We start from the raw sequence: 27,846 nt of genomic DNA, 5'->3' as shown, positions 1-27,846 counted from the left end.
GCCGCCCCCTGCTACGCATGCCTCCTCTTGGATTCTCAGCTTTTTTAAGGTGATCTTAATAGCATCGCCTACTTTTTAGATAATCATGCAAAGCTATATCGCAAGTATCTAAGGTTTTTTTTTTTACATTGGTCAGAAGATGTGTAACATGCATGATTTTATTGGCTGTATCAGAAAATTGGCACGAAGATGTGATTATTCATACTGTCTCCATATGCATGCATTTTATTGCGAAAGCAATACGAGACTCGTTACTAGAAAAACCAGCGACGATTGTATGCGTGTGTGAGTGTGTACTCAGATTGTACAGAAAATCCCAGCGATGGCAAAAAAAAATAGTAGGACGTCATCAAGCGGCCGCGTGACGCACACAGAAGGCCGAGAACCAGCAATTCAGACAATCCTATACATGTCGTTCATCTTATGTACTCGCCACTGGCCGACCTCCATGTGGCGCTGGTTTTCGCGACATTCGTATGAAAGTCAAGTGATTTCTAGTTGCATAGAGCTTACATGTGCTAGTGAAATTGGAGACTATCTTGCGATCGGGATTCTAGCCGATGACATATGCACTTTCAATTCTATGCTTTCCCAGACTTTCGCATCAAAATTGTGATGCAACCGTTCATTGTACCGAGTTCTGGGTGGTGTCATACGCGTGTGTGTGCCATCTCAAAGGGAAAGGCGTCTCCCACATCATCCTATAAATAACTCGACTCCCGCTCCCAGAAGCGAGTGCAATCACCATGTACAAATCTCAAGGAGGAACCTACGATTCCGTCATATGATTCAAACAACTCTAATGCATGTAGAAACATTGCGCGGGTAAAAAATGCATCCAGGTACAATAATGCTTTCACATTACCACGTGCAATGAGTCTTAAGTGTCTACGCATTTATTGGGGTCTACAGAAGGCGGTGCATACTACATGAAGCAACCGGAATTATCATTTCATTTTTCATATTAGTACACAACTAGTAAGCAGTAAGCCAAGCCATTTGCTCTTTGTCCCAACAGAAATGCATCTAGCCGCCCAAATCACACCCTTCGTGAAGGCACACTTCAAATTGCAGGGAAAGTCTAATTGTGCATTTAAAAAATGACTCAACTCGGTAAGGAAATGAAAATTGCGAAACAGGACCACCAATGAAATCAGTCTACAACCTTTTTTTATTACGTGTTCAGCTGTTTGCAGCCGCTGCAGTCCTCTTCACGTAGGCTTCGGAGAGCTGCCGGCGCAAAGGCTTCCCAGTCTCTGTAGCCGGAAGTGTACTGAGAAATTCAATGCCGCCGTGTAGCTGCTTGTGGAATGCTACCAGCCCTGTATATTTAAAGCCAGAGAAAAGATAGTTTTATTTAAATCCCTAACGTTCTACACGCTCTTTTTATTCAACATTATTAACGTGGTGTTAGTTATTACTCTCACATATTACTTGTGGACTGCTCGATTAAGAGAAAATATGACAGCCTGTAGCCATCTACAAGGAGAATTCATGCTACAGATCTGCTGTGCTCAGTTATAGGCGCTTGGATAAATTAGTATTAAAAAAAGGCCGGCACTGTCTGGAAGACGTTGAAGTAACGAGCGTTAGATGTTTCGTTTACTACATAAAGAAAGCGAAGAAGAACACGCCGCTCGTGTTGAGAGGAGGAGGAGGGGGAAAAACTTTATTAAAGCGAAGGGGTGTTGTGCGAGCTTATGGGTGGGGCCCTCATTCCAGGGCTCCACTGGCTTGAGCTGCCCTGCGAACCTGTTGTATGGGGGCCCGTTGTTCCTCCAGGTTATCGCTGGTCAGCAGCACCTCCCACCGCTCAAAAAACGTGTTTTCCGTCTGTAGTGTTTGGTTTGGCCCACATCTCCACGAAATGTGGAAGAGTGTAGGGCGGGCCTGGCACCAGGGACAGGTGTCGCAGTATAATGTTGGGTGTATGAGATGTAGTCTATAGAGGTTTGTAAATGTGTTCGTCTGTATCTGCCGCCAAGAGACGGCATCTGGGGTGCCTAATTTACTACAAGGCGGAGGGAAGTGTCTCCTTTGAAGACGCTGAAACTCGAGGCGTTCGTTATACCCAGAAGGTAGAGGGGTAAAAGCGAGCACGGTTTATGGCCCCGATCGGTTGATGATGCCTCGAGCTAGAGCATGTGCCTTCTCATTTCCCTCCACTCCCTCGTGGCCTAGGGTTCAGGTGATTTGGTGGTGCTTTGGTGAGGGGTGTAGTGCCCATGAGCGCGGTCTCTCAGGAAGTTTCGACACGCGTGTTGCCAGTCTGTGATCACATGAGCGCTTTGCCCTTGGGACTCGTCATGCCTAATGGCAATGGACACGGCGGTGGTCTCCGCGGCCGCTGGTGTTTCGGCTCTTGCAGAAGCAGTGAACAGAGTGGAGAAGCGGCGAGCCACTGCCGCCACTGCGTACTTGTCATGATCCGGGTATGCGGCGGCGTCAACATAAACTACGTTCGGGGAATTGGCTAGGTGTTGGCGTAGGTAGGATACTCGCGCTCGTCGCCTGCCTGTGTCAACGTCTTTAAGCATATGTTTCGGTATCGGGGCCACGCTGATGCATTTCCCATGTTGTTTTTCTAGAGAGGATTGAGCACCTAGTGCGCGGATGTCCGCAACTGTGCCTACGCTGCGTAGGATAGCTCGTCCGGCTTGGGTGGTCTGAAGTCTTAGTGTTTGAGATGCACGGATGGCTTCCATTAGTTCCGCAAAGGTGTTGAAGCCTCCTAGTACGGTCGAACGCTCCGTCGAGGTGTTTTTAGGAAGGTTAAGGGCCGCATTATATACTTCCCTATGATGGTGTCAACTTGCTGCTCCTCTCCCTTTGTTAGCGTGTGAAAGGGTACTCCGTATGTGATTCGGCTAAGTACAACTGCTTGCATCAACCGAATAGTGTCTTCTCGCATTCCTTGGCGGTGCTTGGTAATGCGGCTGATCATGCGAGCTATCTGGCTTGCGGTGGTTTTGAGAGTCTGGATTGTGTGGGTAACACGGAGGTTGCTCTCTATCCAAAGACCAAGAATGCGGATCAGGTTAACTTTCCTGATGGCTTAACCCTCGATCGTGAGGGTGATGGGACCTGGAGAGACGTATCTCGGGCCATGTACTCGTATACCTTCGATTTCTTCAGTGCAAAAGTGGGAGCCGCTTTGTGGGGCAAAGTCGTCGACGATCTGGGCTGCTGATTGTAGAGTGGTTTGTTTTTGGCCCAGGGAACTCTTTGTGGCCCATATAGTTATATCATCTGCGTACATGGTAAAGCCGGCATGTGGAAGTGCTTGTAGTGCACGCCATAGCCTGAGCATAGCAATGCTGAAAAGCAGGGGAGAAATAATAGATCCCTGAGGTGTCTTTGTGTGACATATATTGGACGTCGGAGCGGGTCTGTCCGATGCATATCGTGGCCGTGGGGCCCGTGAGGAACGCACGCACGTAAGCAAAAACCTTTTCTCCGCCGTTAAGGTCATTTATGGCTTGAAGGATCGCCTCGTGGGATATGTTGTCGAAGGCGCCCTTTAAATCTAAGGTCAAGGTGAGATGTTCTTGACCTGTGGGGATACTGGTAAGCACTTCTCGCAGAAGCAGGAAGGCATCTTGGGCCGAAAGCCCTGGCCTGAACCAAACCATAGTAGGGGGGAAGAGATCATTGTCTTCAATATAATTTTGGAGGCGGGTGTGGATAACCCGTCCATAGAGTTTTCCTAAACATGATGTTAGGGAGATGGTCCGGAGGGAACTAAGTAATGGCCGCTAGCCGGGCTTGGGAATGGTAATAATTTCGGAATGACGCCAATTCTGAGGTAAAATTTCGTTCTCCCAGAGTTCATCATTGAATTAGGCAGTGGTGGCTCTGATATGCGCATGACTTAGGTTACGAATAATAGCGTTTGTGATTTTATCCGCTCCAGGAGCGTTGCTGCGCTGTGATCTACGGGTTGCGGCTTGCACCTCGGCTATTGTTAATGGGGCATCAAGTGTGGGGTTTGGAAGGCCGCTGTAGGTCGTTGGACAAGGTGGTACTGGAGTGTCGACAATGTAACGCGCTCACAAAGCGTCCCTGAGTTCCTTGTCGGTCCCATGGAATTGTTGAGCTATTGTTTAGAGTGTACAACTTGTGGCCGATTTGGCTTTGTCGGGTTCAAAGAGACTGCGGAGGATTAAGCAAGTTTGAGCAGTACTGAGGGTTCCTTTCAAGGCGGCACTGAACTGTACCGAATTTTGTTGAGCAAGTTGGGTAAAATATTGCTGAGCTTCCTCCGTGATGGAGGCAATACGTAGGCGGAGTTTATTGAGTTGCTGCTGTTTCCAATGTCTTATATGAGTTTCTTTCTCGTCTCCCACAACTGTAGTAGATGTCGATCGACTTCCGGAGTAGCGGCCGTGCGTGTTACGGTTTGATAGCAAAAATATGAGTATCTTTTATGTGTCGTGTCCACTCTGTTATGCACGTGATCCTTCCTTCGATAAGGGGGGAATTCACTAAACGCTTCCCAATTAGTGAACTTCGTATCCCAAATGAAACGTCTGAGCTTGGGAGTGGAGATTGCTGAACTCAGGATGTAATGATCACTCCCTAGGGTCTCACCGAGATTGGGCCATGTGACGTTAGTAGCGTTCTTTGTAAAAGATCGATCAAGAGTGGTGTCTCTGCATACGCTGTTGCCGATTTTTGTAGGTGTCGTAAAGTCCGTGGCACCCTGAGGCCTTCCTTGTCTGCTGCTTCCAGCAGGTATGTGTTTTTTCTAGTGTCCTTTGTATACCCCTTGGCCGTATGGGGCGCGTTCAGGCCGCCAAATACTACAAGCTGGTTTTTGCCTGCCATTCGAGCACATTCCTGGAGTATGTTTCCAAACTCTTCTTGTTGCGCACGAGGTGGGCTATATAGGTTCAATATAAAGGTGCTGTGTCTCCCCTGGTTTTGTGGAAGGGCTTCTAGTAATATGTAGTTAATCCCGGTAACTGAGGTGGAGTGCGCCACAGAGGCTATGAATTTTGGTACATACGCAGCGACACGTGGTGAATCCGAATTGAAAATTCTGTAGTAGCCTCTTAGGGTGACGGATTGCGTTCCTATTTCTTGAAGGGAGATGACGTCTGGTGGAGTACGGGAGGTCTGAGTTAAGAGTTGTAAAGAGGGTCGTTTTTTATGGAACGAGCGACAGTTCCACTGCCATATTTTCAATTGATTTGGGATGTCTCGAGAGGTATTAGTAGTTGCTGCCATCGAGGCTGCTTTCTGCGTCACTGACGCAGTTTATGTTGTTGATGCGCTTGTGTACCTTGGCTCATGGGTTGTTTATGTCGTCCACTCTCTTGCGTGGGCCGTGTTCCAGGACGCGGACGCTGCGTTGGAGCTCAGCTACGGTCTTACTTCACTAGTTTGAGTCCCTGGTGTCTGCTGTGGCGCTGACATCGCGGGTAGTTTTCGTTGTGCTTCTAGGCACTGAAGGCGCCGATTTAGGTCATTGACTTGTCCCTTTCTAGTTGGGAACATTTAGAGCAGGTGTTTAAGGGGTGAGAGACGCTTAAAGCTGGCAAGCTCACCTGATCATTAATGTTGGGCAATGTCTTTTTCACTTATTTCTTGTGGTTCTTCCCGGTAGACTTTGACGTGATGGACGATCGGTCCTCTGCATGGTGCAGGTCCGCCCTAGATCTCTGGTGGGAACGTGATCTCGCGCGGGAGCGCGATTGGGTTTCTTGATCCGAGCTGATCCACCTGACTCGTTGGGGGGATTGTCAGCTCTGCTTAGATGTTGAGATGATTTGGTCTGTTCTGGTGGATTCTGCTGATTTTCTTACAAGTTCCCCGTTTTATTGGAGAGGAAGGGATTCTTTTGGCGGCGCCGAGTGTCGGGTTTAAGGCGCCTTTGGTACTCCTGGGACCCCGTGTTGTGAACCTCTCCGTAGGCTGCGCAGCGTGGGGAGTAGGTATGAAGTTCATCTGGATCCCTCGGCCACAGTTGCGGCAGATCTTGATGTCTGGTGTTGGGCACACGTCTGACCGGAGTCCGATGCTTTGGCATACCTGGCAGACTTTTCGGGTGGGTTTTTAGGGGTAGCATGCCATTTCTTCCCAGTAGTAATAGACCCAACGGGGAGGTGTCGGCGAGCTGAACGTGATGACGGCTGTCGTTGATTTGCCGAGCATGCGGGCTTGCAGGATTTAAAATCCTTGGCTTCGAACTCTGACATGGGCCATGAGATCGTCCGTCGGGGTGTTGGGACCCAGTCCGTGTACGACTCCTCTCGATACTGCGTCTGGTGCCGCCACGTATGTGTTGACGAGGTATTTCACGCCTTCAAGCGTTATCTGAGTGATTTTCCTTAGTATTTCGGCTACCTCTTGGTGAGGGGTGCTCATTATAATGATGTTAGAGCCCGGCCACACAAGAACCAGGGATTTAAAATCTTCTACTTGATTTTTACAGGCTTGAGATAAAGCTCGGGATTTTTGGTCGTTGGTAAACGTCTTGACCAGGAGGCCTTTCTTCGGCCGTATTACGATTTTGAAGTTGCTCTTCGGAAGAGGCGGAAGCTTGCCTCGTTTTATAGACGGTGGGTTCGGCTTCTGCTTGATGAGCGAAGGCGACGCTAGGGTGTTAGTAGGCGCGAGAGGGGTACCCGCAACCACGACTTGCTGACCTTTTTACGAGACGGCGTTTCGTGCGCTTGTAGAGGTTTAGCGTCCAGTTGGAGTAAGGGTCCTCCGGCGGCGTACCCAGCGTTGGTCTCTCCTCCTTCGAGCGTTGCTCGGAACGCCCGGGTGGAATGTCCTAGACTTTTATTTCGGCTGAGTCTTGACTTCTTTCGGCAGCGGCAGGCAGCGAGCACAGCCCGCTGGGGCCTGGCTGGGAAGCGATGCAGTTGTCCATATGCTGCGTTGCATTACGCGTGGCCTCGCCGTGCGCCGCCAGAGCGGCGTTAGGCTTCGCGCATCGGCGCCGCCTCGGATGTCTTCAAAGGCAGCTTCAAAGGGAATAAAGGGATAAGAGGGCACAACCAATTTAATGGCCGCCATCTTGGCTACGAGAAACCGAAACTATGCCGCCATTTCGTCCCCTGATGTGATACTCACATAGTTCCACCTCTATCCACGATATTGTACGGTGGCGTCATCATAAGCACGTAGCAGGTGGCTGTTTCTGCATGTTATTGTAGATGGCGTTACAAGCCTCAGTGCGAGATGCGCTGTTTTCTAGATGCAGCCACAGGTGGCGCTTTGATTTCAGGGTGGTAGGAGACCTCACGAAATCTCGAAACGTGATGAGTAGTTGCTGCCACAGATGGCACTGTGATCAAGGGTGGTAGCAGACGCCACGAAATCTCGAAACGTGATTAGTAAGAGCTAACGGTCTTAAAAGAAAAAGAAAAAATTGACTAGTGACCTGTGGTCAACACATTTGGACAATATGGACAATTGAATAAAAGCAGTGGCAAGTTTGTTCCCCGTTCAGAGCGCGTCTGTTTCAAGAGCTATTCACAAATTACTTGCAGAAAGTTGGGCATTTTATCTTTTAGCGAATCGCATATGTTTAAGTGTTCGCACTGCGGCCTCTACAAACTATCTCGCCGTAAACAGTTTCTTTTCAAACTGTTTTTTATTCCCTTCAGCCGTTGTAATCCTCCTCGTGTGCCAACGGACAGCTGCATCTAACTTACCTCGGACAAACTCCTCCAGGCTCTCCTGCATGGCACTGTCTCCGCGTCGTCCGTCACGCAGCACAGCAAAAGCCCTGGCTGCTTCTCCAAACTCTGCGTGAGGCACCCCAGCCACTGCCACCTCCCTGACGTCGGGGTGCGAGAGGAGCAACGTTTCCAGCTCCACAGGAGCAACTTGCAGGTCCATGCACTTGATGAGATCCTTGATTCGGCCCACGACGTGGAAGTGGCCGTCTTCCGTGTAGTAACCCGTGTCCCCTGCGTTAAAGCGAGCAAGGTTCCACGCGGAGAATTCTTAGCGTATGCTTCTCAAGTTTTTTAAGCAACAACACATACGCGCAAGACCCCCTTCCACACGAGTCTGTGATGCTGAAAAAAATGCGGGACGTTTACTTTTGAGCCAAAGCAAAATTCCGTGCCAGCTGGGCCGATGCGAAGATTCTGATGCTAGTTGGAGCGCGTCGTAACACTGGGCAAATGTACGGGATTTCTGTTTCGTTATGCCGCTGCGCTCGTTTTATTATCATCACCAGCCTGACTACGTCCACTCCAGGGCAAACGCCTCTCCCATGTATCTCCGTTTAACCCTGTCCTAGTTGCCAGCGGCGGCCACCGTATCCTTGCAGACTTCTTAATACCATCCGCCCACCTAACTTTCTGCCACCCTCTGCTACGCTTGCCTTCTCTTGGAATCCACTCTGTTATCCTTCAGGACGAGCAGTTATCTTGAGTTCGCATTACATGCCGTGTCCAAGCCCATTCCTTCCTCTTGATTTCGACTAGGATTTCATTAAACCGCGCATGTTCCCTCACCCATTTTGCCCGCTTCCGCTCTCTTAACATTTTTTAAGTGAGAGCTTCACTACACTAGCTAAAGCCGATTCGCCGTGTTTTACTGGTTGACCTTCAAGTGAGCCAGAAGTGTGCCTATTGGCCTTACCATATGGGCCCACTATGGTGTCGCACCACTTGAATTTGGCCTTTCGATTAGCCGGTAGAGGGTGGAGGCGCAGTGACCGTTATGATCGTGTGGAGCTGTACGGGGAGGGGCGTAAAGTGCCGCGCACGGTGTGACACATGGTCGCGCATCCGTCCATACGGCGCAGGAGTCCGGTGTAGCAGGGCTTATGAGGGAAATGGGTAGACGTAAAGGGGAGGAAGCTGGCATGGTGCCAAATGCTGATGCCAAACAGAGTGGGGTGTTAGAGGGTCAGCGAGGCGTGTATCACGCTTGCAACCATTTGTCGCCCACTGACGCCAATCCATTCGTAATCCGTCCATATACTGGCCCGTTCACACTGGGGCAGTCGGCGGCGAGAGCAAGCGGAATCCGCCAACGCGGCAGAGATTCCGCCTAATGCCCAGTGGAAAGCTCGATCGGTCCAGGAGCGATTTCCGCCGGAACATATCTACCGATTCTTATTGGCTAATAGGACGGCGAGTAGTAAGTTGCGTTCCCGTGGCGAGAAACAAGGCGGCGCCTTTCGATGAACGATCCCTCACCGCGGACTCCAATTCGTCATTATTACTGCCCTTTTCAGTGCGTTCACAGGCCAGAAATGGGGCACCGGTCTTTCGCTCCGTCTCTTTTCGCCTACCAGAAAGAGTACGAGCGATAACTTTTCTTTATATTTTTTTTTGTATATTGAAGATTCTGCACCTTCTAGGCTTCTAGGCTCAAGAGGGCAGTGGGTTTTATGACAAAAATGGTTTCCGTTTCAACAACTAGATAGCGCCACTACGCCGCAAAAAAATTTCACCCTTCATGTTGTAACATTACTGACAGCCCCCTTCCAAACTCTTATTTTTTCTTGTTCTTTTAGGACGCACTCAGCCTGTTAGCACCGGTAAAGCACCCACGCACTCTTCAAAGCGTACACGTGCAAAGGTGCGGCGGCAACTCATTCCGGTGCAAGGGTGCGTAAGGGCGTACAGGCGTTCTGTTACTTTTTGTATAACTTTGCTGTAGTTCAATCAACCGTTCTTTTAAAATTATGTGATCTATTCGAGCTTCCTATTAAAGGAACGTTGAAGCATTGAGGCGTGGACCTAATCACTGCGATTTGTGCCCTCAATATGCGATAATTAAGTTAAATACTTTAGCTGAAATGCTAAGCATCGCTGACCCCAACTGAGGGCTCGCTGAAATGGCATATAGAAACCTGTAGTCTCCTGTTTTGAACTCTGTAACATCAGTAGCTTTTATGACTCATTCCACTGACGCGTATACCTGTTTATGTTCCTCTGGAAAAATTACGTGGCGCATGCTAGTAATGCGTTATTGTGCGAGCGGGTTTGCTGAAGGTTGGCCTCGTTGAGCAGCTCTTTTTTTCTTTTTAAAATTAGACAAAAATTATGTCATAGACAATATGCAGGCATCATAAATGTGACTGCACCGGAAACACGTTCAGACACACCATTAAAGAGAAATCTTGATAAGATAATTATAGTTGGGAATGCAGTAATTTGAGTGTGAAGTTATACATGTCGTCGGCAGCTTTTCGTAGGGAATGTTAAGCTTCTCTCAAAGAGTTCACGCAGAAAAAAAGTTTACCAGCCTCTTTTAAACCAATCAAAAATTATGAAACTCTAAAGCAGCCAGAAAAAGGTGCAACTGTAACCATCACACCGAATATACGACGACCAAATACCACTGGCCAATAGGCTCTAAGTCCTTGAACTCTATATAAAGGACACTTTTCATGCAACCCCACTCTACTACTCAATTTAATTCAATTTATTTCCCCATGTACACATGATGAGGGTCGAGGGAAAAAAGCCAGAAATTGGAGCTTAACATGCCCCTCGGCCTCTACATTGCAGGGCAGCAGGCAACATGCAAATTACATATACAAGTAGCGAGCAAAAATGCAAAACAATAGTTGTCAAGAACGGTTGGCGCATCATTAGAAAAAAATAAGGAATGAAGCGTACACAAAAAATGATAACAAGAAAAGCAATGGAAAAATATACTTCATAGAAAAACATGTCTTTGGTTATTCAAAACAGGTGAACACTTTATGGAACGAAAGAGATAAGAAGCAGTGAGAGCATGGCGAAATCTAAAAAGTAGCGCATACATTCTGTATATCTTGGCGCCATGCTCGTGATACATCAACTTTTGCAGCATGAAACTTATTTAAAAGACGGGGCAACGTGTTTGCTAGGCTGTATGTACCATATAGTGTGCGGCATGTTGGAATATGCCACAGTTCGCTGTGTCTGCTAGGATAAACTTGTACATTTAACGAAAGGTGTGCCGTGTCACTCAAGTAAGTCACATTTTGTTTTATGTCCTTATATCATTCAACCAGCCTAGCATTATACATTTGTGATACATTTACGACATTGAAGTAGCAGAATAAGTCGCATGTGTTTATATCAGAACCAACGTTGAGTATTCACGTAGAGCCTTCTGTAAACCGTAAATCTTATTTTTTTATTGGTACCTGTAGTTGTTCTCCAAACTAAGTGCGCATAGTTTACTTGGGACATAAAGAGCGAATTATAGAGGAGAAGTTTAACTTTGCATGGAAGTAAGTGACGATGCCTGTTAATGATACCTGTGACACGAGAAAGCTTACTGACGACAGCGTTAACATGATTGTCCCAGCTTAGCTAGCTGTTGAAATGTACCCCTAATATCTTAATATTGTCTACAACCTGTATCGTTTCCAAAAATAGCTTAATATCGCATGGTAGAAAATTTTTTTTATTTTTTGTTTGAATATAATAGCCTTAGTTTTGGTTACAGTAATTTTCAACTGATTATTAAGGGATCACTGATGGAGTGTACTTAGTGTCCTATTTGCCTCCTTGATCACATCTTCACATACGCTTGATGAGAAGAACAGTGGGACGTCATCTGCATACATAACACACTTCGCGTGCAGGCATTGGTGAACGATATCATTTTGTATATAAGCTAAAAAGAAGCGGTCCAAGGATACTTCCCTGAGGCACGCCAGCAGTTACTTTTTTTACTGAGGATCGACATACAGCTATTAATACTTACAAACTGAAGGCGGTGTGTAAGATATGACGAAAGAAGCGCATGAGCACGACCCCTAAAGCTGTAGTCGAACAGTTTTGCCAAAAGTATATAATGACTGATGCAGTTCAAAGCCTGCGAAAAATCTATAAAAACTCCATGGGCAAGTTTCTTTTCCTCGAAACACTGTAAGATATACTCTTTTTGGCTTAGTAATGCTGTCTCGGTAGATTTATGTGTGATAAAACCAAACTACGAGTCTGTTAATATGGCAGACGTCCCCATAAACAGCCACTTGATTATAACCTTCCTTATCAATTGCTCAAAAAGCGCTACAAGACAAAGCTGATATTCTTATTAGAAAGGCGGCCACCTCAGCGCTCCGCCTGCCACAGTCCGTAAGCTCGAATCACTTACTCGCAATGGGCACTAACAATACACTCTGGGAACTACTTGTAAACCAATGAAGCAACAAGATACTTCGACAATCCCGCACAGAAACCGGCCAAATTTTCTCCTCAGCAAAGGGCACCCACGCTATCTAGTAATATTTACTTTTCTGAAAATAGAAGCATCTTTTCGCACGCAAAAGCTGGAATAATCGAATAGAAACACCGCGCTTTATTGAAATTGTCCTTCCACTACCCATAGCAAAGTTACGGAGTAAGCATGTTCTTGCTTCCGCTCACGCTGTGGCGGCAGTCACGACGTGTTAAGTGGTAACTCTTACCCGTGAGAAAGAATCCGTCTTTATCGAAGGCCTTCTCTGTCTCTTCAGGCATGTCCAAATAACCCTTGAAGGTGATTGGTCCCCGGATGCAGATCTCGCCGCACTCATCTGGGCCCAATTTTTTCTTCGTGATCACGTCCACCACCTCCGGGAAAGAGTAAAGCACCTTAATCACATCAGTTACTTTTGTACCAGCCTTGTCTAGCGGCGAGAACATTGGTAAGTCGGTGGATACTCAGAAAAGATAATCGCCAAGATTTTCACAAAAGACGTGATGCAAGATTGGTGAGAGCAGGGGTGCTCAATCAGAAACTAGGTATGTGTACTGGTAACGACTGCAGTGCTATAGTCCATAAATGTTTATTGCTTTGAATTAAGAATTTTCTGCATGGCAGATAACGCTTCCTCTATCAGTAAGTCAATTTGGATCTTCGAAGTAGCGGAGTCGTTTCTTTCCGAAATATAACATGTCACAGAGGATGGCAAGCATGGTTGGTTTTCTTTCAGAAATTGCTCAACTTTCGCGACTATGCATAACAAAATTTAGCACACGTTCGTAAATTATTCTTTGTTGAGTATTGCTAACTACAATTTCGCTCCCTCAAGGAAGCGTTATATTTTGATGTGTATCAAAATAAACAATTTGCATTCCTCTTTTCAGACTCAGGCATCTCCAATATGGGTACCTTTCATCCCTCTGAATTCAGCATATTTTTTTCCCGGAACTGCAGTAAAAGGGACAGTTGAGCTAGTCGGTATAGTTTTCCTGTGAAATTTCGCTTTTTAGCTTAGTTGAAAATACGCACAGATAAAGCAATAAATCTATACTAGAAACTTAGGGTCATTTAAAATATGCACACTAGCCGCTACTGCGCTAAAAGACCCCAAGAAATTACTCAGCGCTCATTTACTTATTTTTGGCGTCTGTTATAAGTGCATGTTCCTCGCACGAGAAAACTTACAGGTAATGCTGATTTTTTTTTTGCTACTGTTGTCTGAAACATCTCGAAGAAGAAACAGTTCCGGACCTAAATTGTTTCTTGAGGTTAGTTGCTTTCTTGCTGACGCAGAATCAGGTAAACCTCATTTGTACGCAGACTTTAATCAGCGTCACTCACTCTGCTATATCCAAGTAATTTTAGATGCGTACTCTTCACTGCGTTGAATGGTAAAAGACAAATTAAAAAGAGAATGAGCAAAATCCAGCAGCGGGCTGCGCAACAGCGTCGTTATTATTGCAGCTTTGTAACAGCTGACTCGTGTCTCACATGAACGAGTTCGTTCCACTTCTCAAGTACGCAGGACTGCTAAGTTGGCTGTTTTAGGCTATCGAGAGCACACGCCGTCAGATCTCCCAGAAGGCGCTCCACATCGGCTCGGTTTTTTGCGTTACCGCTGAAGACGACGTTTTAAGTCTCATAAAAACCGTTGGAAAAGGGCCTTAATTTTATTGCTCGACCTTGGTGTGGCTTGGTCTCCGCAAAACGTATTTCTTGTCTACGAGAAACACCATCGGAGAGCAGCATATTTGGAACAACGCAGTAAACAGGCACTTTTATTGTTTTTCTTCTCTATAGAAGCGCGGGCAGTGGGCCATGATTCAATCGCAAAATGGAGCACATAAAAAATGCACTGTCATTGCTACGGTTTCGAGGACGTTGTAAGATTTAGGCATCGCTGCCCGTAAGAAGTGGCTGATTAAAAATCTATAGGAAACCAAAAGTTTCTTGCGCGTTTTTACAACCCTTTTCATTCACTCTCGGAAGTCCGGGGCTATACACAGGCAAGGGCGCTGTTCAAAAAGCCGAGCTGGGTAACCCACCCTATATTCCCTTCTTTTTTTATTTACCAATACACTTTGTCGTAGTGTTACTGCGATTTGAACGCCTTTGCCGGGCACTTTTTTTACTTTTGTAGGGGTACTACTTGCACGCAGTGAACAATTTTTCTCCAGAGTTGCTGCGGGAACGGGCCCGGACGTGAAGCCGCGGGTCTGGGTCGGGCACGAGCCTCAAAACGCGGCCCTTGCAGTGCCCTAGCACGGAGTCTCGCTAGTATCGCCGCGCCGTCACCGCGTCGACTGTGCACTTCAGACGCAAAACGAAATTTCTATCCGGCGCTCAGTCGTGTGACGAGTCGTATCTCCAGAACATCGGTGGCCGTTCTGCACAATGCTTAAACGAGTCGTTGTCCTGCGCTTAGACGTCGGAAAAATTGTGAAAGTACGACGTCATCGATAAGTGTGTCAGATAGGGATACGAAGAAAAGTAGCGAGAATTTAGTCCCGCCTGCAATAGCGACGGCAAGCTTTCCGTACACCTGAAGCCGATTTCTCTCATTAGCGTTCGGCATCGGTGGCTCTAGAAACGTAAAGAGAGTGTGTCGAAGTTTCACAAAACGAAACGAAGGTCTTTGAGATCGATGCCTTCAAGTCGCGCGTATTCTAAATATTTCCTCGGCACGATGCGTCAAATCCACGCTCGGTACGCAAGTGCGCTGTATCCGGCGAAGAGTTTCTGACTGATCAGTCGCTGCTTCGATATGTGTTGATCGGTATTTTTGGCTCGAAGCTTGCGTTCGTCGTCCAATGTGGCATACAAAGTTTGTTTTATTTCCGTTTCCTGAAGTTGAGGGCCGACCTGCACGATGCATCAGCCAATATGCGGGTAACTAGGGCAAACTCTGTTTTGTCATGGCGTAATATCTGGTTATAACGTGAATATACGGTTATAACGCCAGGGTTGACTTTTCGCTTCTATTTTCGGAAAAAAAAAGTCACGTCAAATTTGTGTAAACGCATTACATTTGTTCTGCTTCTAATATCTTAGCGTCACCCTCACAGAACACGAAGTCCTGTGAATAGTACATATCCCCGCTAAAAGTTCGATACAGTGAGTAATCTTCATTTACGCTAAAACTGCCCGATCCCGCTTCCATACAGCCAGGATTCACCTTCATGTCCAAGTCAGGAACGGGAGGACCGGAGCAGCTTGCGTCGCTACAAAGGACTCTGCAGTACGTAGCAGCAGCAGCCACTTCTGTCAGTCCGTACCCTGACGAAGAAATAATTTGCAAACATGCAAATATAATTATGCGTGCAACCACTTCAGAAATGCATTGCCACGAACTGCCTTGGGAGCATCTGTGCTTTATCGGGTGTACTTCGGTCATTGCCCTAATCTTCCTAAGAAAATATAGATACCATGCCCCACGACCAATGAGGTCGTGTACACAGCTTCCGCTACGCGTGTCCAAGTATAGCAGTGTGCGCTTTCAAAGACTTCGTGATCGCCGTTGTTGTCAAGGTTAGCTTGACTTTTCTCGGTGGCTTTCGGCTTACAGTCGATTACCCGGAGCTAAATGTAGTCAAGGGCAGCAAAGAGTTTGAGAGAGCAATAAAGTTAGAAAACTTGATTTAATAGGCCATTCGGTGTGCCTGGCAGAGAGCAATATTCAAAGGCCATTTTAAACAGCTTCAGTTAACAAAGAATTGCAACCACACTGTTTCGAGTGAGCCTTTTGGTGAAAGATCTCCAGACGCATGCTTTTCATCCCATACTTTCACCTCTAAAAATTGGCCTCCTTGCAGACGTTTGTAGCCAATCTGCACGAAGTGCAGCTGCATTTTCTTGTGCAAATTCATGTCTGTATTTTACAGCGCACATATCTTAACATAAATCTCTCAGTACTGTGGGGTCATTTCCACAAGCTAATTTTTTCTACGGCCGCCGTCTTTCTCATGCGCTTGAGCTTCCGCAATATAATGCTAAAATAGCCAAAAAAATGACGGACAGGAAGAAAGACACAGGACGAGCGCCGTCTGTGCCAACTCTCCCAGCAGAGGTTTACTTAAGAAATATATTTGAACCCATCTAGGGTATTTCTGTTAGAAAGGTACTTCTCCGGTGTCTTGCTGTAGTTGCACTTTAATTCAGCACAGCTCCGTCCTACATATGATCATCATCATCATCATCATTATCATCATCATCACCATCATCATCATTATCATCATCATCAGCCTAACTCCACCCATTGCAGGGCAAAGGCCTCTCCCGTGTCTCTTAAATTAACCCTGTCCTTTGCCAGCTGCGCCCACCCTATGCCTGCAAACTTCCTAATCTCATCCGCCCACCTGACCTTCTGCCCCCACTGCTACGCTTGCCTGCTCTTGGAATCCACTCCGTTACCTTTAACGACCAGCTGTTATCTTGTCTTCGCATTACATGCCCTGCCCAAGCCCATTTCTTCCTCTTATTTTTAAATAGGATGCCATTAACATGCGTTTGTTCCCTCACCCACTATGCCCACTTCCGGTCTCTTAACGTTACACCTATCATTTTTCTTTCCATGGCTAGCTGCGTTGTCCTTAACTTAAGCTGAACCCTAATCGTTAGCCTCCACGTTTCTGCCCCGTAAATGATTACCGGTAAGATACAGCTGTTCCACACTTTCCTCTTGAGGGATATTGGTAAACTGTTAGTCATAATCTGAGAGAACCCGCCATATGAGCTGTACCCCATACTTATCCTTCCAGTTATTTCCGTGTCATGATCCGGATCAGCTGTCACTGCCTGCCCTAAGTAGACGAATTCCTTCACTTCTTCCAGCACCTCGCTGCCAATTGTGAACTGCTGTTCTCTTGCTAGGCTGTGGAACATTACTTGGTTTTCTGCAAGTTAATTTTTAGACCCACCGTTCTGCTCGGTTTGTCTAACTCATTAATCATGATTTGCAGTTCATATCCTGAGTGATTCAGCAAGGCAATGTCATCAGCGAATCGCAGGTTATTTAGGTATTCTTCATTAACTCTTATCCCCAACTGTTCCCAATTCAGGCCTCAGAATACCTCCTGTACACAGGCAGTGAATAGCACTTGCGAAATCATGCCTCCTTGCGGGACGCCCTTCCTTATTGGAACTTTATTGCTGACTTTATGGAGGACTATGGTAGTTGTGCAGTTTTTTTATATTTCTTTCAGTATTTTGACATCAGGCTCTTCTACACCCTGATTCCGCAATTCCTGCATGACTGCTGAGGTTTCCACTGACTCAAATGCTTTATCGTAATCAGTGGAGGCTATATATAGAGGTTGCTTATATTCAGCGCATTTCTTTATCACCTGATTGATAGTATGAATATGATCTATTGTTGAATACCCTTTACAAATGCATGCCTGATCATTTGGCTGATTAAAGTCTAAGGTTGCCCTGACCCTATTAGCGATTGCCTTAGTAAATGCCTTGTAGGCAACGGACAGTAAGCTCATCGCTCTGTAATTTTTCAAGTCCTTGGCGTCTCCTTTCTTATGAATTAAGATCATGTTTTCGTTCTTGCAAGCTTGTGGCACGGTCGAGGTCATAAGGCATTGCGTATACAGAGTGGCTAGTTTCCTGCATATGTCTCCCCTCTTTCCTCTGCTGCAGCCTCCTCCCTTGCGCTGTGAACAGCTCTCAATTGACAAGTTAAATGTTAGGTTTTTTAGGCAGCGTACTACGCAGCCGTTCCACACAACATTTCGGAAGTGCTTGGCCGCGGTGAGGAGTTAACCGAACTCTTCCGTGCTGGTCATTTTCTGAAAGCATCGCGTAAGAACTGACTGTTCAGACAATCAGTGCCGCATGACGGCTCGAAGCAGCAAAAGGCCAGCCGACAACAACCACCCGCTTACAGCGACGCAAAGAGCTAGTGCCGCCTGTCTTTCTTGTGAAATGGATCGCCCAAGGGTAATTTGTATTGGATCACATAATACCCCACCCCCAAAACAAACACACACATGCGCCATAAATGCCTCAAGGAAAGCAAGCTTAGATAAATTCTGACCATTCCACAAGTAATCACGCGTTTTTGCACAGTGTGCCAGAGCGGCGATACCTATAATGTGGCTATTGCAACGAAAAATATGAGCTGGAGCGCGAAAGGAGAAGCGTGTTTGCTACATGTCTGAAGGCCTTTGCTGGAAGCGATCAGGGCGCATCGTCACAATGCTCGCTAAACCGTTCTGTGCCTGCGTGTCAAACACATGGTGGTTTCTAGGTTGTGCCTTCCACATGCGTTTATAGCAGTTCAAAGACCACGTATTTTGGCTCTTCTGCTCTGCCTAGTTCCGCCATTTATCGTCACCATGTGGTGCTGACCAAAGTAATGGTCCGGACTATTATGATATTAAAAAAAAATAAAGCCCTCTGGAGAAAAAGGTGCGCCATCTTGGGAGACGCCGGTGGCATAGTGAGTAGTCAGGATACTACTTCTAAAAGGAACACCGCTGACAACTCCATCCAACTGCTGCAATGACTTGAAATTGATTCGAGGGCTTTTCAGGCTATATTCATGTTTTTCTAGCAGTAAAAGACCCAATTATCGGCTAGAAAATTGAATTTAAAAATCTTCCAGCCAGTCGAATCAAACTTGTGGCGTCCTTAGCGAAAAGGACGGGTTGCCACCCTTTAGAAGACAACGGCTGTGCAGCGTAGCCTCCGAGATACGTGCCTTATAAAATCAACGTCAAAGCACACATTTTACTTTCAGCGCCCGATGGTGACGACACCTTTATCTCATTTTGCGGTCTTTTCTAGCTTATAGCAGCTGCTTTTTTATACTAGTTGTCTCTTTTTGATAAGAATGTAGTATCCTATCGATACAGTCCAACCCCTGTTCACCGTTAGTGTGGCTTTCACGCCTTCTCCACTCTTTCTTATGTTCCACTGTTACTAGCAGCCCTATCCTTTCGATCACATTTCTCCTTTTGATGTGGCCGCGGAAAACTTCTCAAACTCACCACACAGAACGTCGGCACAGGGAAACATCTCGGACAGTCGCTCTATGTGCTTTGTCGGAATCGAATTTCCACCGATGAGGATTGCCCGCACTCCGCTCAAATCAAGCTTTTCCGGCCGAGGGACCTCGATGAGGTACCGGACGTAAGTTGGATACAGCAACAGCATCACGTTCTGAAATTAAAAGCGTCCGATAGGGTGTGAAAATGAGACTTGTAACCATCTTGCCATAGGAATTGTGAGTATATATGCTCTGTTTCTCAATAAATTTGGTAGGTTTAAAAATGTACGCTCCCTTTTGTGAAATACCATCGAAATATATACATCGAAGTATACGCCTCGTTTAAGGAAACCTTTTTATTTTACTCGACGTTTCGATCGGAGGACCGATGTGTGTATATATATATATATATATATATATATATATATATATATATATATATATATATATATATATATATATAATGTTCCACGTCACACTCGCGGTAATACAGGATGTGTTACGTCCGCCTCTATGGACGAGGGTGGCGCTGGTGAACACTCTCAAGATTCGCTTACACCCAATAAACATAAATACCCACGAGAGCAGCAGATTGGACAGCCGTCGCCGTAGCTCAGTTGGTAAGAGCACCGGACGCGATATACGGAGGTCGTAGGTTCGGTTCCCACCGGCGGCATGGTTGTTTTTTCGGCTGCTTTTTAAGCAATCTTCTTTAGGCGATAAATTAATATAAGTATTATTATCCCACTGATCAGCACTACACATTGAAAAATTTTTTAATAAACATTCCCCTATGCACCTTCGTTTCGGTGACTGTTGGCTTCTTTCATACATATATATATATATATATATATATATATATATATATATATATATATATATATATATATATATATAGATATATATATATATATATATATATATATATATATATATATATATATGTATATATATATATATATATATATACACCCATAAGCCAAACCATAAAATATGTCTATTTCACGTTGCAGAATGTTTTACGTGGAAAGAAATGAGTTTTTCGCAAAGAAAAAGTAAATAATTTATGTCTCGACAAACCAATGTCAAAAACTTAAGTTGGAGCGTTCAGAAGATCATTACGTTCACATTGTAATTCGAATTTCGCGCTCTCGAGGTTCACAGCATTTCACATAATCAATCATTTTAATAACAATAATAATAATAATAATTGGTTTTTGGGGAAAGGAAATGGCGCAGTATCTGTCTCATATATCTTTGGACAGCTGAACCGCGCCGTAAGGGAAGGGATATAGGAGAATCTTTTTAAGCAGACGAGCGCACTTTCTGAGTGCTAGTCAGTTCTCGCCAACAGCCACCTGTTGGCCGCCTATAGTTTATAAGTCACCTGAAGTCAACGCCAGGCAGCTGCGCAACTGTGGCAACAGAGAAATATTTTTTAAGTGAAGAAAGCTGGGGGAAGCATTGTCAATTTTTCATGCGTATTGTGCTCTATATGACACAACCTTAAGTGTCAAATATAGTATAAGCCAGCAATGACGCTGCTTCATAAATGTAACGTAGTGAAAACGCTCAATCTAGCGTCCTACCTTATATTTCCCACATGCTGCTAGCAAACTGGCGATGCCCATAGTGCGTAGCGCGACTGTCATAGCGCCGTTGACCATCTGGCAGCAGGTGACACATAGACCTAGCGGATGAGCGAAGGGTAGCAGTCCCATGTACACATCCCTCTCGAAGAAGGTAGTCTTTTCCGACCTGAGAAGAGGGTGATAAAGAAACAGAACACTTCATTATAAACCTCACATATAATTGTCTATAAAATCTCAATGATTTTGTTCAGGTCCCTAAAGTAGTTGAAAGAGCATCTCATAGTTTATCGGCAGTAAAGTCGAAGCATCGACCGCTGGTGAATCGTTTCCAGGCTTACTGATTGAGCTATAAGTGCGAGAGGACACCAAGTGCCATGCTGTATATGAACTTGAAGTTTCTAAGATATTATGAAAATTTTTCAGGAGTATAATTGTGGCCTGCGAAATAAACGTGACCTGATATTTTTGTGCCTTCCTCTGTGAACGACACAAAATTTACGCAGCGACCCCTCACAAGAATATTCAATTTTCTCGCATATTTTCACAAAAGAAGATTGAATAACAGAACTATTCCTGTGGTGTCATTTGATCATTAGTTTTTAAAACATAGCGCTGGCATGAGATCAAAACCGATGTAAAAAAAAATCGCCGCGCAATAAAGAAGCTGGCACGGAACAAACAAAAGCCCGCAGGAGCGAGCTGCAGGAAAGAGGTTCTGCTCGAAGAACCAGGTTCGAAATCCAGCTGTGCCTTATATAAATGCGCGGCCAGATTCATTTTTGACCTTCCACTTTTTCGGGTTCAGTTTGCCCAGAAATATCTGTGCCAACTAAACACAACTAGTCGACAGGTATGCACGTTGTAGATCACACCTGCAGAAGAAACGCGGTTCAGCCGCTACTGAAAAGATGTGCACTTCACGTAAAGAAGCCGTGCTATTCTGTTGCGCAACCTTTCCCTAGTTCAATTCTCTTTGCACAAAACGACGCAATATGTAATGCAACGCTGTGCCAGAGACGAAGGAATGCGTGTATTTAAAATAGAAGGGTAGACTATTACCGGTTTTTTTTTTTTAAGTTTCCGGCTTTTCGGTGCCGGATCACTCTGCTTCGCTTATATTAACCGGTGTGAGCTTCGGAGATGCCGCGCTGCCGAGCAGACCGCTGGACGCAGCCCTGGTGTCAAATCCACCAAAAAGCCAGCAGGTGGCCGGTCCGCTAGAGAACGGATTGTGTTATCTCACCGGTGTGGGCTTGCAAGCGGGTTGCTTCGCTTATGTAATCATGAGGTGAGGTATTTTAGGCCGAATTGATAACAAATAAATCCCTTTTGCAGAATAGAGAAGCGCGAAAGTCGTGTGAGAGTGATGTCAATGGGAACTGCACTTTTAAGCATTTTAATTTTGCGTATCGAGAGAGATGGAACGCACTAAGAGGACTGCGATTTCACTTTCGCTCGCGGTTTTTCTGATTTTTGGTAATCATGCATTGCAGGCACCACAGCCAAAAGATTGAAATCGCAGCATGTTATAGAAAGTTATTCTATATAAAATTGTCAAATTTAAAAGACGGGTCTAAGGGGTACTTCCTTTGATTTACTCGCCCAGTGCCAAAATCTGGCACAACTAAGCAAAGCCATGCCTTCAAAACACGCAGCGAAGACTGGCTTTAATAGTTGCCTTGCCACGGTAGCCCACAGCCGCGCATTTTTAACGGCGTCGTCACTTCCGGTTAACGTCGGAGAAAACACAGGGAAGCTAGGCTAACAAAGCAAAGGGAGCGTCTTGATGTTGAATTTTAATCCCTTTGGCTTAGGTACGAATAGAAAGCTACTGCCAGTTTTTCCCTTTTCTATCTTTTCACACCCCACCTCCTAACTTGGATTGGTCTTCACATTTTTTCCCATGAAGTAGTGACTAACTTTTTTCGATTCCTTCTCGGTATAAGCAGTTTGGAACTTTGAAGCGAAGTGCAAAGGGTAGCTCCTGCCATTCATATTATTTTTCGTTCGCTTTTACTACTTCTTGCCAATTTCTTTTTGTCAGGCATACGCATGCAACGCCTAGACAAATACTTTTCATTCCTTTTCCATGGGTAACAAATTTATGTTTAAGCCGCACTCCCAAACAATCAGAAAGGCAGCGCCCAATCAGGCTGCTACATCATTCGCGCTTGCGAAAATTGACGCTATGTTTCGACGCCAACAACCCAAAACAGGCATTTCTGGATCCGATTAAAATATGAATGCACGGTTTCGGCGGCCTCCTTCGGCCTATAGGCACCACAATGTTCTAGGTTATGCACACAAAGAATACGAGCCACATGCCTGAATTGCGCCAGAGGAGCCCTTTATACGCCGTAGCTCCGCTATCAATATGTTCTTCTCGGGGCCTAGACACGCTCACTTGCTTCTCAAACCGGCTTGAACTTGGTTAGCGGAGAGTCCGGACAGTATTAGTGCGGTCCTTGTTGTGATATTGTACATTGTACAAGGAAATAAATTGCCACAAGTGAACACCGGCCGCACCTTAGGAATCGCGATACGTGGCGCTGTGATATACAGAAATAACTAGGGTGAGCCTGCCTAGTCCACTCTGGCTTTATTGTGACATGAGGTGAGGTGAGGTGAGGCTACGCTTGCCTTACAAATACTTATTATTAGCAAAAATACCTTCCAGAGCGGCGCTCTTCACGTTGTACGTAGTCATGTGCGAGAATGAGCTTGTCAGGGACTGGAACGTGCAGCTGTTCCTCGTGATATAAATACAACGGAATTGTTATGCTCTCGTACATCGATACATTTCTGTATCAGTCGTGCAAGTTAAGCGTTTTGATAAATCGTTGGCAGTAGCGAAACACTCACTCTGAAAGTAGATACGACTGCTCCCGACAAGCAGGAAAGACATGAATTTGTATGCCGTCACGTATGGCAAGTGATTTGCGAGTTCAGAACTGCGACGATACACTGCTCGCCAGCGAGCGGCTGTTTTAAACCGAACTCCCTTGAGGCACAGTCATAAGCCCTGCCTGACAGTCCGGTCGCCGGTTCGCTTGCGGGACAAGAGCGCCTAGTGTGCCTCTTTCCCCGTACCAAGGAAACTGCGTAGCTTTAGGCAATTTCTTTTCGTGCGCACTACACATAGTTGTATGAATTTAATCTGACGTAATGCATTCAAAAATGGAAAGTTTTACAGTGAGATACATTGGAAAGGCACAGCCGAACAGCTGAGGCAAGCATATTCCATCTCGAGCAGCCACTTCACCCTCTTTTTTTCCAAGCCTACGGCCACGATAATACAAAGCATAAATACAGAAAACAGAGCACAGTTCCTGTCCTTCATGAAAGACTTCAAAAGCCGCAACATTTCGGCAAGAAAAACTAAACAATGCTTTCTACTCCTGTGTTAACAAAAATTGCACGCTCAGATTTCATAATAGATTATCTTCAGCGCACGTATTACCGAGCAATACCAAGCCCCCTGACAAGACTTTTTGTGTTTCTCTACTAGTTCACTCGTCACTATTAATCAGCTTCTTACATCTGGTGTACATTGTGATAAATTCGCAGTCAAAATAACACTGTTATCATTGCGGGCTTACTCTAAAATGGCTTTCTCTACTCGGCCAATTGTCTACTTTGGTGTTCTTAGCCTTGCGTTTTTTGCTTATAGATGAGGCGTAACCAACTGGGGTCAGCCACTTACGCGACACCGGTGACTTGGGCGACGAAATTGCGATGGGTGATGAGCGCGCCTTTGGGTTGTCCTGTGGTGCCACTCGTGTAGAATACGAAAAGCACGTCCTCGGGGTCCCTTGGGGCCGGTTGCTCGGTTTGATCGCAAGGCCCGTTCTTGAGCTTCGAAAACTCCAGCATGTCGTTGCACTTCCCGAATGCCACGAAAGCCTTGGACAGGAAAAGAGAGAAAACGACATTAGGCATCCCAAGTATACGTTTTAGAATTAATTGGGTACGCTGAGACAAGAGTTCGCGGCAGTACGATCGCTGCCCAGCACATGTTCTGCGCGTGCCACCAACAACGGCCATAACGTTCGATGGAGTGCAGCAACTGGTGGTTGCCGGAGCAACAACAAAAGCGGGGAGAGTTTCTCTTCGCCAACTCAGCACAGGCAAAGATCAATACAATAAAATTGCTCTTACAGTTACGCTTCGGCAACGTACAAAGAAACTTGGCCATGCAAATGCTATCGGCGCTGCCATTGACAACGATGCAGCAGCATTTCGCTCATATGCGACTTAACCGCAAGATTAGTTATTTGATATTCGCGCACCAAAGCCGGTCACTGCCCTATGACGAATGCTGTCGTTGCGAGATGTGGATTCAAGGCGACCGCCTGCAGCGTTTTGTGACGTGCACGGAATTCCCAGTATACACGCACATTTCATGTCGCACTTCCCAAAACGTGGCCGCCGCGGCCGAGTTGTAAGTTTGAAGATCATCGGTAGCAGTATGCATCATCCACTGAGGCAACACGTCGCGTGCAATGCAAGACTGTGCACAGTGTATGTTGAGAGCCGAGCTGGCTGTGAAAACTCACGGCTCGTATCGAGGAGGACAGGAGTAGTCGTATGACAGGAGCACAGCACTGCGCAAGTGAGTCAAGGGCTAATACACTGCCGTACGTGGCCTAAGAGTAGCACAAATCATTCGATTTAGACTCTGCTCCACCGCATTCGCACGGGCCCCGCTCGCACACCAGCGTGGATGCATGAGACAGGCCTTGCAAATTAACCACTGTGTGCATCATGTGGTGTACGCGGGGATCCAGACCATTACCTTATCTACTGCCCAGATTACAACGCGGACGGGTGTCTTCTGCTCACGTCCCTCAAAGGGAAGGAGTGCCATACGGTTGATTTCGAAGACATTATTTACACGAGAGGAAACGAAACATTTACGTAGGATGCTTCCCGCGTTTTTCAAAAACTGCGCCAGGACACTGATCCTGACTCAAAAGGGTGACAGCAGCAACTGATGATGATTATTATTGGTGTCTGTGTGCATTGCAGTGAAGTCATGCTAGGTCAGAGATGAATGCCAAAACTCTTGCTGTCAGTATTTAAGATCAGCTATGATGGAGCAATTGCCGGAACAATAATTGGAAATCTAACCCCAACATTAGCTAAGAAACAGTAGACTCTGCTCTAAGACTCATTCAAAAGACGCTTTTTGTATCCGTGACCTTGCTGAAATCAGATGCGAATTATCAACAGCACCACCCTAATTGCGTTCTCTGCAGGGCAAAGGCTTCTCTCATGTCCCCCCGAATAAGCCCGTCCTGTGGCAGCTGCAGAAGCCTTATTCCTGCAAAATTCTTAATTTCATCCGACCTTCTTTCTTTCGCATTACATGCCCCTCCCATGCCCATCTATTCTTGATTTCGACTCAGGTGTCATTAACTCGCGATGTCAGTATCAACCATAAAATGTGGGGCAACAATAGTCACAGAACGCCGCACGCCATTGTCAAATAACAAAGCACAAAATACCGTTCACAGACACAGTGTGAAACTGTTACAAATTCAGTACTACCACGGCCAAAACCTCTACCGCCGTAGTAAATTACTGCATGCCTGCAGGGATACCAATGAGCACTAACTGCACGCACCGATCGATGGCGTAGGTTGTTTAGCAAACACTGAGTACTTGTATAGGCTCTATACGGGAACGAGAATTGTGCATAGGCCTGCCACGTTGCCACCGAAAGCAACCAAGTTGTGAGGGAAAGCCGCTGCTGTAGCATCTGGGAGCCACTTTTGGCACAGCGGTTATATCGGTTGCTTCCTTATACCCTCATTTCTAGCTTGCCGACATGGCTTTATTGTAAGAAAAGTAATGTGGTAGTGAGTGAGACAGCTTTTCGTTTTAAGCAAGCTGCACAAAGACCTATCTCAACAAGTTAAAATGAGAACATTCGCCATTTGGATGCTGGGCTCCATCTGTTGTGAACGGCACGAGCCAGAAACGCTGCCATTTCAAAGATAACTAGAAATGTGTTATAAAACGGTGTGGTATAGATACAAAAGCAGCTTTCCAGAAACTCAGAAACGTGTGTTTGCAGGCCAAAAAAAAAAGCGTGTCAAACGTTACAACGGTACGCAAACTAATGCAATTAAGGCAGCATTCGAGTGTAAAAAAATCGAAAGTGTTGATTTCTCTGCACTGCACCGGCGCTTTGGAGTCACTTGAGCGCGGGCGGCGAGTGGAAAGCAATAGCCTTACTCTGGGACCCGCAGAAAGCCTCTGCCGTGTCCGCTCCCGTGGAGTGCATGGATGCTTTGCAGCCACGTGGTGAGCTTGCCTAGTGGAGGCACGAGCGTTGTTTATAAACACACACAACTCTTGCTCCCATAGGAAATTATGCAAAACCACTTAGCGAGAACTTGAAGCAGCTGCCCTGTGCTTTATGCACGGCCTTAACATCACCGGCAAATTTTGAGCTATCACAAGAAAGCCTTCAGCATTTAAAATGTGGCTCCTGTGAAGCCTGCGTTCGTCTACGCTCTTTAGAACTGAAACTCGATAGCGGTGCTTAAACGACGTGAATGAAAACAATTTTTCCCCAAGCTGAATTTCTCAAGCATCCAGAATGCACTTTGTGGCCGCAACGCACAACAAACACCTAATTCTCAATTGTGCCTGACACATCTCTTTAGTAAGTTTAATCTAAATAATAGTTCGTCGTACCGGGACTACGTGAGTCCGGGTATATACCCGAGGCGCCAATAGATCACGGTGGAACGGAGCTTTCAACGTCCGGCGCCTCGCTCATGATATTTCCTACTAAGTATGGTGGATGGATCGACGACAACGGTGGATGTAAGAGACGCTGTCTAAACGTCGAGATAATGGCATCTAAACAGCCAGATGAACTTTTACGCCGAGAAGTAACTTGTTTCTCATTACATCTTTAGATTCCATGACGCGAACGCGATGTCTCTACGCAGTTTTTCATCCTTTACGATTTGCCGGCACTTCGTAAGTCTTCCATATCTGCAGATGAAGAGTAAACGGAGGCCTAACCGAGCAAGTGGAACGAGGACAAAAATTATGCTCTGACTTCGAAAAACGAAA

General features: G+C 46.0%; 1 protein-coding gene across 1 annotated transcript in view; it reads right to left on the bottom strand.

Annotated features, from left to right (window-relative positions):
* Positions 1-1,182: 1,182 nt before the first annotated feature.
* Positions 1,183-27,846, bottom strand: part of LOC144129752 (uncharacterized) — a 53,641-nt gene continuing 26,977 nt past the window's right edge. The window contains exons 7-13 of the mRNA XM_077663831.1: positions 24,458-24,657; positions 20,752-20,920; positions 19,164-19,335; positions 15,341-15,441; positions 12,389-12,533; positions 7,668-7,925; positions 1,183-1,322 (exon numbers count right to left, since the gene is read on the bottom strand). Coding sequence (XP_077519957.1) covers positions 1,183-1,322; positions 7,668-7,925; positions 12,389-12,533; positions 15,341-15,441; positions 19,164-19,335; positions 20,752-20,920; positions 24,458-24,657 — 1,185 coding nt within the window. The remainder of the gene's footprint in view (positions 1,323-7,667; positions 7,926-12,388; positions 12,534-15,340; positions 15,442-19,163; positions 19,336-20,751; positions 20,921-24,457; positions 24,658-27,846) is intronic.

This window comes from Amblyomma americanum, chromosome 4, assembly GCF_052857255.1.
Source record: "Amblyomma americanum isolate KBUSLIRL-KWMA chromosome 4, ASM5285725v1, whole genome shotgun sequence".
In the NCBI taxonomy this organism is placed as follows: Eukaryota; Metazoa; Arthropoda; class Arachnida; order Ixodida; family Ixodidae; genus Amblyomma; species Amblyomma americanum.
This window is presented reverse-complemented; position numbering and strand designations above follow the sequence as displayed.